We start from the raw sequence: 12,309 nt of genomic DNA on the forward strand, positions 1-12,309 counted from the left end.
AAAATATGGATATAAGTAGCCAGTAGCATTTTGCCTTCAAGGTTCCAGATTGATATAAGCAGCCAGAAGAATTTTGCCTTACTTTGTACGTGTTAGAATTGTTATGCAATAAGCTTTGACTTGACTATGCGTCAGAATTAATCAACAACTCTTTCTTAGATATGGCCAGGGGGAATAGGGTGCCTTGTTCTCGTACTACTGGCAAAAATTCAAGAGCTACATGTACACGTTTCCCACGTGTTCGATAAAAAGAAAAGGCGTGTCTCTGCCATATATAGACGACAGTTAACAGTGATTGGTAGATACTTGGTAGCGTCAACAAGCATACGCAAGACGGGTATGGCCTAAAGTATACTTATTCGAGAGTGTGCACACAGCACACCGGTGAGTCAAGTTAACTTTTGGAAAAGAACTGCCTCTTGATTGAACTGAGAATCGACACCAAGTCACGGTAAGTTGTGAAGTCAGTTCTAAGTACCTTTTTCTCTCATCTGTCGTGTGTCGTCTTCTTTACTGCTTAGACTTTCATGGCATGAGTCCACTGCTGAAATGTGTACGTGACAACCTTCACGCCATTGTTAAAGTTACCGCCCTATTGCTTTTTGCCGCTAGAACCCCGTTCATACTACTAGTATCTGGATATATGCGGATTTAGGGTAGAGTAGAGTAGAATAGAGTAGAGTAGAGCAGGGCAGAGCAGAGCAGAGCAGAGTAGAGTAGAGAGAAAAAGGTAGATTAGTGGAATAGAGTAGATTGTTTCGGTCAGGTAGGAGTCTTTAGAGCAGTTATAAAACGTCTAAAAGTTTATAAAGTCCTTTAGAATAGCGCGTCCCGTGTCGCGGCGCGTTGCGTCATCTTCCCCTACTCTCCAAGCAGAGCTAGGGTTTCGGCTGTTTTTTTACGTGTTTTAGGCGTTTTTGTCATGCTTTCTACGATGACAAAGTAGAAGGCATGACAAAAACGCCTAAAACACGTAAAAAAACAGCCGAAACCCTAGCTCTGCTTGGAGAGTAATCTTTTTCATCAACACAGGCACTCCTGTTACTTGTTAAGAGTTGAGGTCAGACCCGACAGCAGTTTTCTTTCAAAGTGGCAGATTTATGTAACCCGGTTGATTGATGTTAATCGCTTCTCGGCCTTTTGGCTAAGGTCAAGGCTTGACTCGAGAGGGTCATCCTTGAGTCTTGCAATGTTTGGCAGTGCGTGAGGGGGTTGCTGTTGCAATTTTACGCTGATGAGGGTTTTCCGAGGCGTAAACTTTGCACGCAACTCTCGTTGAAACGTAGGCCTTACGTTGTTGGGATGTTGATCACTGGCTCTTGAAGTCTTGGTGTGCGGGTTGATCTTCGGATCAATGCCGGTTGGATTTTGTGCTGATTCTAGGGGGGCTTTCGGGCCTGCTCTGTTTTTATCTCCATGAAAAATGGAGATATAGTTTTGGGTGTGTCTGTGTGTGTGTTTGTCTGTTTGTTTGTCTGTTTGTGTTTCCGCACTACTGTAGTCAGCATAACTCAAGAACCTCTTGATGGATTACAATGATATTTGGTATGTGGGCAGGTGTTGTGAAGCCAAAGTTCAAGGTCGATTTTGGGCCCCCTGGTATGTGACCTTGGTACTGCAGCAGAACTTCAATTTTTGTATCTTTTGACCTGGACGTGCTGTGGTCTTGGTTTTTGGGTGGCAGATAGCTTGTGATGTAATAAAGAAGTGGTGTAGGTTTGGGCCCCCTAGCAGCTTCCTCTGGAACTGCAGGGGCGTTTTTGTGAAAATCTTCTAAGGAGAATAACTGAACAAAGGACCAACGGATTTCCATGATATTTAGTATGCAGGTAGCTTAGATAGAGATATAAACAATGAAGTGCAAATTATGCCAATTCGGACTTAATTTGCATAGCTAATGTGGAAAATCTATATTTGCAGTGTTTTCCATTATCACACTCAAATACATGTAACGTAATGTAGTTTATGGAAAGTGGAGCATCAACAGATACTAATTATACAAATGAATTCCTAATTTGCATAATTAATGCAAAAACACCATAATTCATCTAATTGGAAAATTATAGGACTGTCAATATTGCATCATGTGTAAGTTAGAGTTTATGACCAAGCATATATTATGCTTGCAAATGTGTAAGTCATTTGCATGAATAGAATTGTTCATGGAGATATGAGGTCGTGGAACTCTTGTTGTATTTGCTTCAGTTCGAAGTCTGGCTTATGGTACATCTGCGGAACCTCGTGCCGTAGATTTCGCTTGAGTCTCGGGACGGGGGCTTGCGCTCGGCGCTAACCTCCGGTCTCAGTTTGTGTCTCTATATTTGCGGGGGGCTTTCGGGCCTGCTCGGTTTGGTCTAAGGGCCTTTGCCAATGACCATTACTCCTCTCTGAAGTGTGGAGTCTTCGGACTCTCTCTACCTTTCTGAAATGTTGAGTCTTCGCACTCTTTCTACCTTTGCATAGTGCCGACTCATGCCGCTCTGTTACATCGGGATGAGAGTCTCTATATCGGTAAAGTACCCTCTCATGCCGATACTCATCATGTCGGGATGAGAGGTTCTAGATACCTGTTATGTTGGTGAACTTGTTTGGGAGGCGGGTTCGTAACCCGGCGTGCATGGCGTGGCGTGGTCACCCTTCCATGGAGGCAAGTTTACCTTTCTAAAAACGAACTGTTTGGTCCGCATTTGCCAAAACTCTTGTTTGAATTGTTTTACTCCAAAAAGAAAATGTTAATGGAGGTTATAACAACTATTTGCATAGGTTTAACTATTTCTAATCCAGCGACAGGGTAGTTTACATAGTCTGCTGAAGACCGTCATATTTCAGAAAAATGGCAAGTAGCTCTAGTAAGTATAGCACTTGTGGTACTTGTAATTGTAAGGCCGAACGTTTTCTGGTATCAACGATGCAGATTGTGAACTGAAGTGATCCCAATAAGCCATATGACTCCCTCCTAGACCCAGCGCTGGCGGTGCGTTGTCCGTGTATGATGCCCGAGCCATGCGACAGGAAATCTCGCCCTCTTTTCTTCGAAAGTGTAGCCTAGGCGACTGGCCAAACCACCATAGTACAGTAAACACCGGCTTTGATTTATTTGGCTGTAAATAAACACCGGCGTTCTGCATCAACGATTCGTCAGTGAATTCTACCTGGAGAGGGTCAAATTGGCAACCCTCTCTCCGTAGCCGACTCCCTTCAAACATTTGACTCTATTTGGCCAATTTCTACTATTTTCCCAGCGACCCTTGGAGACTGGTAGAGTCTAAGTCCTCCGCACGATCGGTAAGGGGGGGGGGGGGGGCTCAGGTGGTTACGGGTGACACTGGGGAACCAGTTGAAACAGCCACACACACACACGTCAAAACTTGTATTATACACTCTATCTTAATCGCAGCATACATGTATCATGTACAGCATTAACAATAGAGTTTGCATTGCTTCAGTTCACGTTTACAATTAAGTATCCCTGTAGCTCTATTGGTAGCGGCTTCACAGTTGAGCTCCTGGTTCCAATATACCGATCCCAAAGCCATGCACGCCCCCTGTTCTATTTCGAACACCTCCCTCAAAAACAGGGCTTGACGGACACAAAAATGGCCGTCGCGGCTAGGTCGTCAATAATGCCACTGACTTCGGTTTAGCTTTTAGACTCTGAAACCCTTTCAGAGCGGGCCAAATAAGAATGCTTTGGCTTCTTTGTTGACGACTGTATCCACCGAGTAGAGCTGTTTGACAGTTTGTGTCGGGAGCGGATGTAGTTATGGTTAGAGCGTTATGTTTTCGGTCAATGTTGAAGCGGTAGGCGCCGTGTAGCATTACCTTGTCGATGGGCATCAGCGTTCGGGTTTTGACAACCAGCCCATGCACGTGTAAAACAGGGTGCGTATATCTGTGACAGGGTTAGCCTCCGTTGCAGTCCTTTTCCCCGCAGCGTGTTTTTTTTTCAATTTTTTTTGGGGGGGGGGGGCGCCACGTATCTGCTTGGGATCCCGTATCCGCCGTGCCTCTGTGTCCGCTATAGACCCTGTGTCCGCTGCTGGGTCTATAGCGGACACAGAGGCACGGCGGATACGGGATCCCAAGCAGATACGTGGCGCCCCCCCCCCCCCCAAAAAAAATTGAAAAAAAAACACGCTGCGGGGAAAAGGACTGCAACGGAGGCTAGACAGGGTTCCCACTGTATTGGCTGCATGCATAACAGCTGCATGATCTTTAGTAACAGAATTAAAATGCCCTTCTTTTACTTAACCAGTATCACACACCAGTAATGAAAGAGGCGAAACTCTACGCTAGCGTAGTAGTTGACAATGTGGTACAGGCTTCCTCTGCTTGAGTGTCCGAGCTATTTTCTGTTTCAATTCTATTTTGTCCTGAGCATGCATGCAACCAATACAGTGGAAAACCTGTCACAGATATACGTAATCTGCTTTACACGTGCCATTTCTGTCCTACCAGCGCGGTTTTTTTGACGGAGGTGTTCTAAATAGAACAGGGGGTTCTATACGTTCGATATGGTGTTCGACAGGATCGGTCTATTTATAGGTGGAGACCCCGGTTCGAATCCGGGAAGAATATCCTAGTTGGAGCTGCATCGTCTTTCAGAAGAGACGTAAAAGGTCTTGTGTTCGAGGAGGTGCCTTGAGCACGTTACAACAGCCTCATCTGAGTACCATCTGGTACCCACTGGTAATACTACCACCTGGTGAATTATTATCTCCATGAAAAATGGAGATATAGGCCCCGTTCATGATTGAAAATGTAAACCGGTTCGAACCGTTTCAGCAATGTAAACCGTTTTACTTGTGAACAAGAACGCTCCAAAACGGGTTCGTTCCGGTTTACTCTTGTAAGGTCAACGTTACAGTGTTTTCATAGAAAGTTGACTTACATTAGCAAGTAGCAGGCGTTAAATGGAGTCTGAAATTCACTACGACATGCATGACTGACTTTGTTTGGTCACATATGCTCAGGCTATTATATATCAATGCAAGGCCCCACGGACAGCCACCAAACAAACGTGCCGCGTGCCTGGCAGGAAATGACGTAATAACCCGGCCCTTCCCTCCAATACAGGAAATGTCAAAGGCAATGTCCCGTGCACCGTGACGAAACAAACGTTTCCCATGATGACTGGCACAAAATGCAGACTTTTCACATGTAAATATCTATGAAGTCTATGACCCCTGCCATCCATCTCCTATCTAAACCCATCCACTTCTTGATCTTCTTCTTTATCCGACCGCCATGAAACCTTTGAACACAAGGACAGGCTTCACAAAGGTTTCATGGCGGTCGGCTTGTATCATTTCCAAATTGCTATAATTGTGAATCTGAAAACATCCTTTAAAAGCTGACACTTTCCCACATCCGATTGGCGAGTTTCATTTGCCAGATTTAGTCGTTAAGGCAAACTATAGAAAGCGATTTGTCGAGCATGGCTGATTCGAATCTAAGTTTCAGAGAGGTCGATTGGTCGGGGTGCTACAGTACTTGGTGGTAGCGAGTTCCACTCTACGATAGTTCCAGGGAAAGGTCCCATAGTTCTAGGTAACATAATGAACTTATATGCGCTCCGCCAAAATATTCGCTGTTAAGCTTTACCCGTTTAACTGCCGCTACAGCCCTGATTTCTCTCTTGAACAAGATGATTAGAAGCGCCACCATGATAAACCGCGTCGCCTGGCGGTCCATGATGTCCCTGCAGAAAGCTCCTCGTGCAGTGACGTCATCTCACCAAGGATCACAGAAGCACGGATCATCTTCCCAGCAACCATTTCGGCCGGTTTCCCAGCATCCATCTCAACAGGCGTCCCAGCAGCCACTGCAGCAGGTATCCCAGCTGCCTCAGGAGTTCTCCCCTCTGCCGTGGGTCGACTTTGCCGCCCCTGGCCCGGCAAAAATGGCGGGAAACCCGCTGAAGGTCACCTTCCTGTGCGACTCGTTCAACGGGCTGTCCCAGCGGCTGTACCTGGAGCTGACGTCACGCGGCCATCACGTGACCGTGCACGAGGACGCACGTGGCGAGGCGATGACGCGGGCGGTGGAGGCGGACCGGCCGGACCTGGTGCTGTGCCCGTTCCAGACCCGCCGGGTCCCGGCCGGGCTCTACAACAACCCCGCCCGGCCTGTTCTCATCGTACATCCGGGCATCCCGGGGGACCGGGGACCCTCATCCATCGACTGGGCGCTGAAGGTTGGGCTTGTTTACTTTCGACAGACATACAAACAAACAAACAAACAAAAATAGAAAACAAACTAACATGTGAAACCCTCCTCTCTCTCTCTCTCTCTGTGAGAGAGACAGGGACCGAGCAAGGTGGAAAGAGTAATGCGTTTGTGTGTTTGTTTGTGTGTTTTTTGTGAGTGTTTGTGCGTGCGTGCGTGCGTGTGTGAGTGAGTGTGTGTGTGTGTGTGTGTGTGTGTGTGTGTGCGTGTGTGTGTGTATGTGTGTGTGCGTGTGCGTGTGTATGTGCATGTGTGCGCGTTCATGCTAGAGTGGCGCAAGAAATAAAAGTGAAAAATGTCCGGTCAGAATTCTGTGTCCATATGATGATGATGTTGACCTCAACTTAACTTTACATCCAACACTGAAGAATACTTACCATTCCGTTGTCTCCGTTTCTACAATGTAGGAGGGCGCCACCGAGTGGGGAGTGACGGTACTGCAAGCTGACGATGAAATGGACGCAGGGGACATTTGGGCCACCTGCAAGTTTCCTGTGAACCGCCAGGCGGCCAAGTCCAGCCTGTACAGCAAGGAGGTGACACAAGCGGCGGTTCTCTCTGTTCTGAAGGCCATAGACGCCTGGGATCAAGGCGTACCGCCAACACCGCTGGACTATGGCCACCCTGACGTATGTACAACATTAGGGGAGGGACCACCAAGTAAGGCTACCATTGGCTAATCTCCAAGCAGATCCACACCGGGCGAGAAAATCGTATGTGCTAGCCAGAGAAGGTCCATTCAGCTAGAGAGGGTCCAATAAGCCCGGGCTTATTCGACCCTCTCTGGCTGACTGGACCTTCTCTGGCTAGCACATACGATTTTCGCGCCCGGTGTGGATCTGCTTGGAGATTAACCATTGGCTAGTGCCATCATAAAAACACACATAAAATTATAGATACAGTTACGGTAAATTACTTCACACTTCCAGCAACACGCAAGCACAAGTCACCAAGAGTTAGATACCTAGAGAGACAATCGACTCTTACAACTGAACCAAGCGTAACTCAGCACCAAGAGACCACGTCTAGCGATATAATAGTTAAACAAGGACAAGAAGGACAACAACAACAAATTACAAAAGCTTACTTTTGCCTTACAGAATAGGAACATTCACCCCCCTCTTATTCAAGGTAGAACTCTATCAGTAACAGCCATTTGTATTTCTTCCAGGTGTGCGGCGAGCTGAAGCGGAAGCTGACGGCGGCGGACCGGCAGGTGGACTGGGCGCAGCCGGCGGAGGACGTGGCGCGGGCCGTGAGGGCCTGCGACTCCCAGCCGGGCGCGCTGGGCGGGCTCCGGGTAGCCGTGCAAGGTAAGGAACAGTCTTCTGTACACATTGTCATACAAAGTCAGAGAGTGATGATAGACTCAGCCAATCAGATACTCCTCCTCCTGTTGTTGTTGGGAAAACTACCAGCCAATCAGGTCGCTTCCTACGGTCAGGAGGCAACATGATTGGCCTTCAAGAACAGGCCTAGGTGCGCGAAAGGACATCAGAAAAAAAGGCAACATCGTCTTGCTGATTATCATCTGTTTTCTGTAGTCAATAAATTTTTTTAACAAAACAAATCTAATGACAGGGCACCTGCAGAAGCGCGAGTTTGTGCTGTTCGGCGCATGCGTGGAAGGCGATCCTGACATGGTGCGGCGCCTGAAGAAGGAGCAGGCGTATGACGTCATCCCTGGTGACGTCATCGGGCGGAGGAACGGCGCTGTCCTGGTGGCCTGTGGAAAAGACACCGCCGCCTGGATCTCTCATCTTAAGGTGAGGGATTGTTCATTGTTGCTCTAGTTTGGGGAGGGGGCATTGGATCCAGCGTAAACTAATAAAGATGGTAAAAAGGGTAAAGGTAGTCCCATGGCCTTTTTGAGAATTCAAAGAATGAAGCTACGGCCGCGTGGCGCGTTGGATACACCCGATCCCTCGATCTCGGAAGTTAAGCAACGCGCGGTCCGGACAGTGCTTGGATGGGGGACCAACCAAGGACGTCCGGATTGCTGTAGCCTCACGAAAGCTTTCCACGAAATCGTCTTCCGGGAGGGACGTAAAACGGGGGTCCCGTGCTCGTGGAGGTGCCTCGAACACGTTAAACAGCCTCATTACCCTACACATTGGGTACCTGCCTGTGGCACTGGCTGCAAATACACCTGATATTATTATTATTATTATTATAAGTGAAACTAAACATAGACACAAAGATTTGCACACAAGTTAACAACTAATTATACATATATATATAGTGGTCTCTTCCTGAAAATGTTTCATTTGCACAACACTCCCCGTGTGTATCAATGTACCCCCAATGCTGTTGAGTGTTGCCGTAACCCCTACAACCCCCATTTTTTTTTCCAGGCCTCCCCCAAGAAATCCAGTCTGAAGCTTCCCGCCACGTCTATCCTGCCTTCAGGTGACGTCACAGCCCTTCCCATCACCCCCTGCGAGCCGCTTCCTTACGGCGCCAGGCCCAAGACGTTCCAAGACGTCTGGACGACGCGCCAAGACGGCGTCTGCTACGTGCACTTCGACTTCTACAACGGCGCGATGAGCACGGATCAGTGCCGGCGGCTGGAGCAGGTTCTCTTGTCTGTCGACAAGTATCCCGACTGCTCAGTTGTCGTATTGATGGGCGGGTAAGCATTAAACTTATCATCTAACTTATAAACTTCACTAAGTCCATGTTGATTTGATTATATGGATGACATCCACGCGCGCATCAATTTTCGTCAATTCCCCCCCCCCCCAAAATGCGACAGTTCCACAAGTGCAGGTGTGGAGCAAGTATGTATCTGTTGTGTATTATGTGATTGTAAACCGTGCAGCAATTCAGCAGTGGCTGCCATTACACGGGTAAATTCTGACAAATAAACAATACACTTTCATTTACCAACATCTTAACACAGATTGAAGCACGTTGAGAATGCCTTGAAATTGCCATCAAATGAGAACTTGTCTAACTTGCCCATGTACAGGTATAACTTCTTCAGCAACGGCATTCACCTCAACGTCATCGAGAACTCCGAATGTGCCGCCACCGAATCCTGGGCTAACATCACCGCCATCGATGACGTAGTGAAGGCGATATTCCGCATGCGCAGTAAGGTGACGGTGGCGGCGCTTCAGGGGAACGCGGGAGCGGGAGGGGTCATGATGGCGCTCGCTGCAGACCAGGTTCAGTAACGTGAAAGCTAATCCTTGTCAGTACTGAACATTCTGGAAAAAAAAGCAACTTTCGAAAATTTAATTTACATCATAGGAGGTAGGTATCGGAATTCGTTGAACCGGGTTGAACCGTCTTGTGGCCAAAGTTTAGTCCGAGCGTGACCCGAAAATTACATTGATACACACTGGATGTGCAGTGCAAATGAGCGGTAGCCGAAGAAACCAGCTGCAGACCGTCCGTCGGCGAAGCCAATGAGCGAGCTCTTCGCGGATCTAAGGAGTGCTAACTGACAGCTATCAAAAGGATGACCGGAAGTACAGTCCGCGCTCACGGGGCATTTCAGGGTAGCTTGGTCCCTTGCTCAACAACAATTCCGATGCCTATCGCCCATGGTTACACACATGGTTACACACATGGTTACACACATGGTCTATGCATTCTTCAGACTATTGACCAGACCCAAGTCGAATTGAATCGGGAATTTGATACACCCACACTGTAAATTGATCTTTGTGGGGACTTAATTTTGAAGAGGGAAAGGAAAAATTTGCAATGTTCTAAGTTCGCGGTTGAAACAGCTACACGTGTTGAGCATAACGATATAACAAATATTTAACAATTGACATTCCTGGTATGGTACTTCTCCCCTTCCAGGTTTGGAGCCACGCAGGCGTGGTGCTGAACCCGCACTATCGCAAGATGGCGCTTTTCGGGTCCGAGTACTGGACATACTCCCTGCCCCGCAGGGTGGGAAACCCCGCAGCAGAGGAACTGACCAATGGGCTGCAGCCGCTGCTGGCTACGGAGGCCCGGGATATTGGTGAGTTTGCTTTGTTTCCTCCATGGAAATGGGTTGGTCTTAGGCATGGATTGGTCTTGGCATGGGTTGGTCTTGGCATGGGTTGGTCTTGGGCATGGGTTGGTCTAGATCTTGGCATGGGTTGGTCTGCAGCTGCATGGGTTGGTCTGGGGTATGGGTTGGTCTGGGGTATTGGTCTTCTGTATGGGTTGGTCTTGGGCATGGGTGTGTCTGCAGCACGGGTGTGTTTGGGGCATGGGTGTGTCTGGAGAATGGGTGTGAGGGCGCATGGGTGTGTTTGGGACATGGGTGTGTCATGGGGCATGGGTATTTTTGGAACATGGGTTAGTCTGGGACATGGGTTGGTCGGGGATGGGAAAAAGGCAAACCCATGTGGTTAAACACTCCTCGCCTTCGATTCTTCTTACTCTAGGAATGATAGATGACGTCATTGGGTACAATGCGGAAGAGCTGAACGCGCAGATCCGACTGAAGTGTCTGCGCCTGCAGGCCGACTCTCGCGAGATTCTCCGAGGGAAGAAATCATCGGCGTCATCCCTCTGGACCACGCTGGAAAATCACCGTCGCAAAGAGCTCGCAAACATGCAGCAGTGCTTCAACAACAACGTGTACCATGACCTGAGGCAGAAGTTCGTGTACCACTAGCTGAAGAAGGATCAGTGAATATTGTATAGATCTGTTAGTAGAAGATGCAGATTATTATATATATCTCTTCAAGCTGCTAAATGAGATTTAAGCTGCTACATTGTAATGCTGATTAAGAGTCTTTAAAGGCCTAGCTCTATTTTCTTGAAATCATTTCATTTATTTCCATATGCAAGTAAGCCTTCTCCCTGCTGCCCAAGCCAAGCCCGTAAATGATAGAGAATTGGGAGAGGGCTACTTCAGTGTGCTGAGGGCTGACAGCAGGAGGGTTAGAGATTTAGGACGGCCACTCTCTTAGACCAATAATGTCCTTGCTTAGACCTTCAAGCTCTGAGGATCAAGTACAACTGACTCCGCCATGGAGAAAGCTGTGAAATGTTAGTTATTGTTTAGTTATTTTGAGTTCCTCCTTTTTTCGGTCAATAGACAGATAGTTTGGACATTCCACAAGATGCACATACTGCCCTTCCATCCTATTCTGTTTTGAGTATCCCATCTTTTCTCCATTTTGGCTAATGTTGCAGGGCTCACTAACCCTAGGTCCTGGAGAAGGAAAACTCTGAAACACCCAGCTAGTCTCTGAATGCAGTTAAACGTTAGAGTTTGTGTTAGGAAGGCCATCCAATGGTAAGACTTGCACAAGATTCCCAGATCAGCTATTTATGTTACAATCTAATTGTATTTCAAAACTGATTTCCACTGCTTTGAGAACAGGAGGTGAAAAAGTTTTTTTTGTCATTGGTAAAAGCTTACTAAAATAGGTCTTTTATACATCAGGTCTAGAGGCAGGGATTCTCACCTTGAGAACATTCATGTTATTCTAAATGACTCAAGCAACTGGATACAATTTTGAAACAGACGTTTCAGACAGCCTCCACTATGTTATCTTTCTTTCGTCAGTGACTAATGGCAAGAACTGGAGAACCACCAGGTTTTATACCAGAGCTCTGAATTGATATGTTAACGAGGTGAAGAGAATTTTAAGATGGTTCAACAGAAAACGAAGTTAAGACAAAGTTGTATGCTAATGTGTCAATCAGCTCCTGTTTTGTTGAAGGATCATCGGTATTGCCCATTGTAGTAAACATGTATATGGAGAAGTTTGAGAACTTCAGTGCTTTCAATGACACTTCTGTCATTTGGCGTATCTTATTACCTGGATGTCTAACTTTCATCGACATACATGTTGTTGTTAACATCAGCTAAACAATCAATTCTTTGCTGACAGAAAGTTATTCTGATATTAATCCTATTCCAACTCCAGACCCAGTTACTCCTCTGCTCGCTTCTCTGCCAAAACAAATATTTCAGAATTCAACCTCCTTGGTTGTACAGGTAGATGGGGTGGTCAAAGTCAAGTCACTCACGCAAAAGGCTCATGTAAAACTATTCATTGTTTTGATCAATACAGTAGCTGCCAAACACCCCACATAACAATGCTGAATACATCTGAC

General features: G+C 47.1%; 1 protein-coding gene across 1 annotated transcript; it reads left to right on the forward strand.

Annotated features, from left to right (window-relative positions):
* Positions 1-363: 363 nt before the first annotated feature.
* LOC136425166 (hydrogenase maturation factor HoxX-like) lies at positions 364-11,150 on the forward strand. The gene is made up of 9 exons (XM_066413962.1): positions 364-451; positions 5,625-6,196; positions 6,636-6,857; positions 7,400-7,541; positions 7,810-7,994; positions 8,583-8,860; positions 9,200-9,398; positions 10,045-10,210; positions 10,623-11,150. The coding sequence occupies exons 2-9, from the start codon at positions 5,648-5,650 to the stop codon at positions 10,853-10,855; spliced, it is 1,974 nt and encodes a 657-aa protein (XP_066270059.1). The 5' UTR covers positions 364-451; positions 5,625-5,647; the 3' UTR covers positions 10,856-11,150.
* Positions 11,151-12,309: the final 1,159 nt, after the last annotated feature.

The sequence above is a fragment of the Branchiostoma lanceolatum genome, chromosome 19 (assembly GCF_035083965.1).
Source record: "Branchiostoma lanceolatum isolate klBraLanc5 chromosome 19, klBraLanc5.hap2, whole genome shotgun sequence".
In the NCBI taxonomy this organism is placed as follows: Eukaryota; Metazoa; Chordata; class Leptocardii; order Amphioxiformes; family Branchiostomatidae; genus Branchiostoma; species Branchiostoma lanceolatum.

What these genes read in the sequence shown, in the direction of transcription:
- LOC136425166 (XM_066413962.1), top strand. Translation starts at nt 5,648, where the DNA reads ATGATTAGAAGCGCCACCATGATAAACCGCGTCGCCTGGCGGTCCATG. An exon ending in CCATCGACTGGGCGCTGAAG is followed by an intron (nt 6,197 to 6,635) that starts GTTGGGCTTGTT and finishes TCTACAATGTAG; the next exon opens with GAGGGCGCCACCGAGTGGGG. An exon ending in TGGCGCTCGCTGCAGACCAG is followed by an intron (nt 9,399 to 10,044) that starts GTTCAGTAACGT and finishes CTCCCCTTCCAG; the next exon opens with GTTTGGAGCCACGCAGGCGT.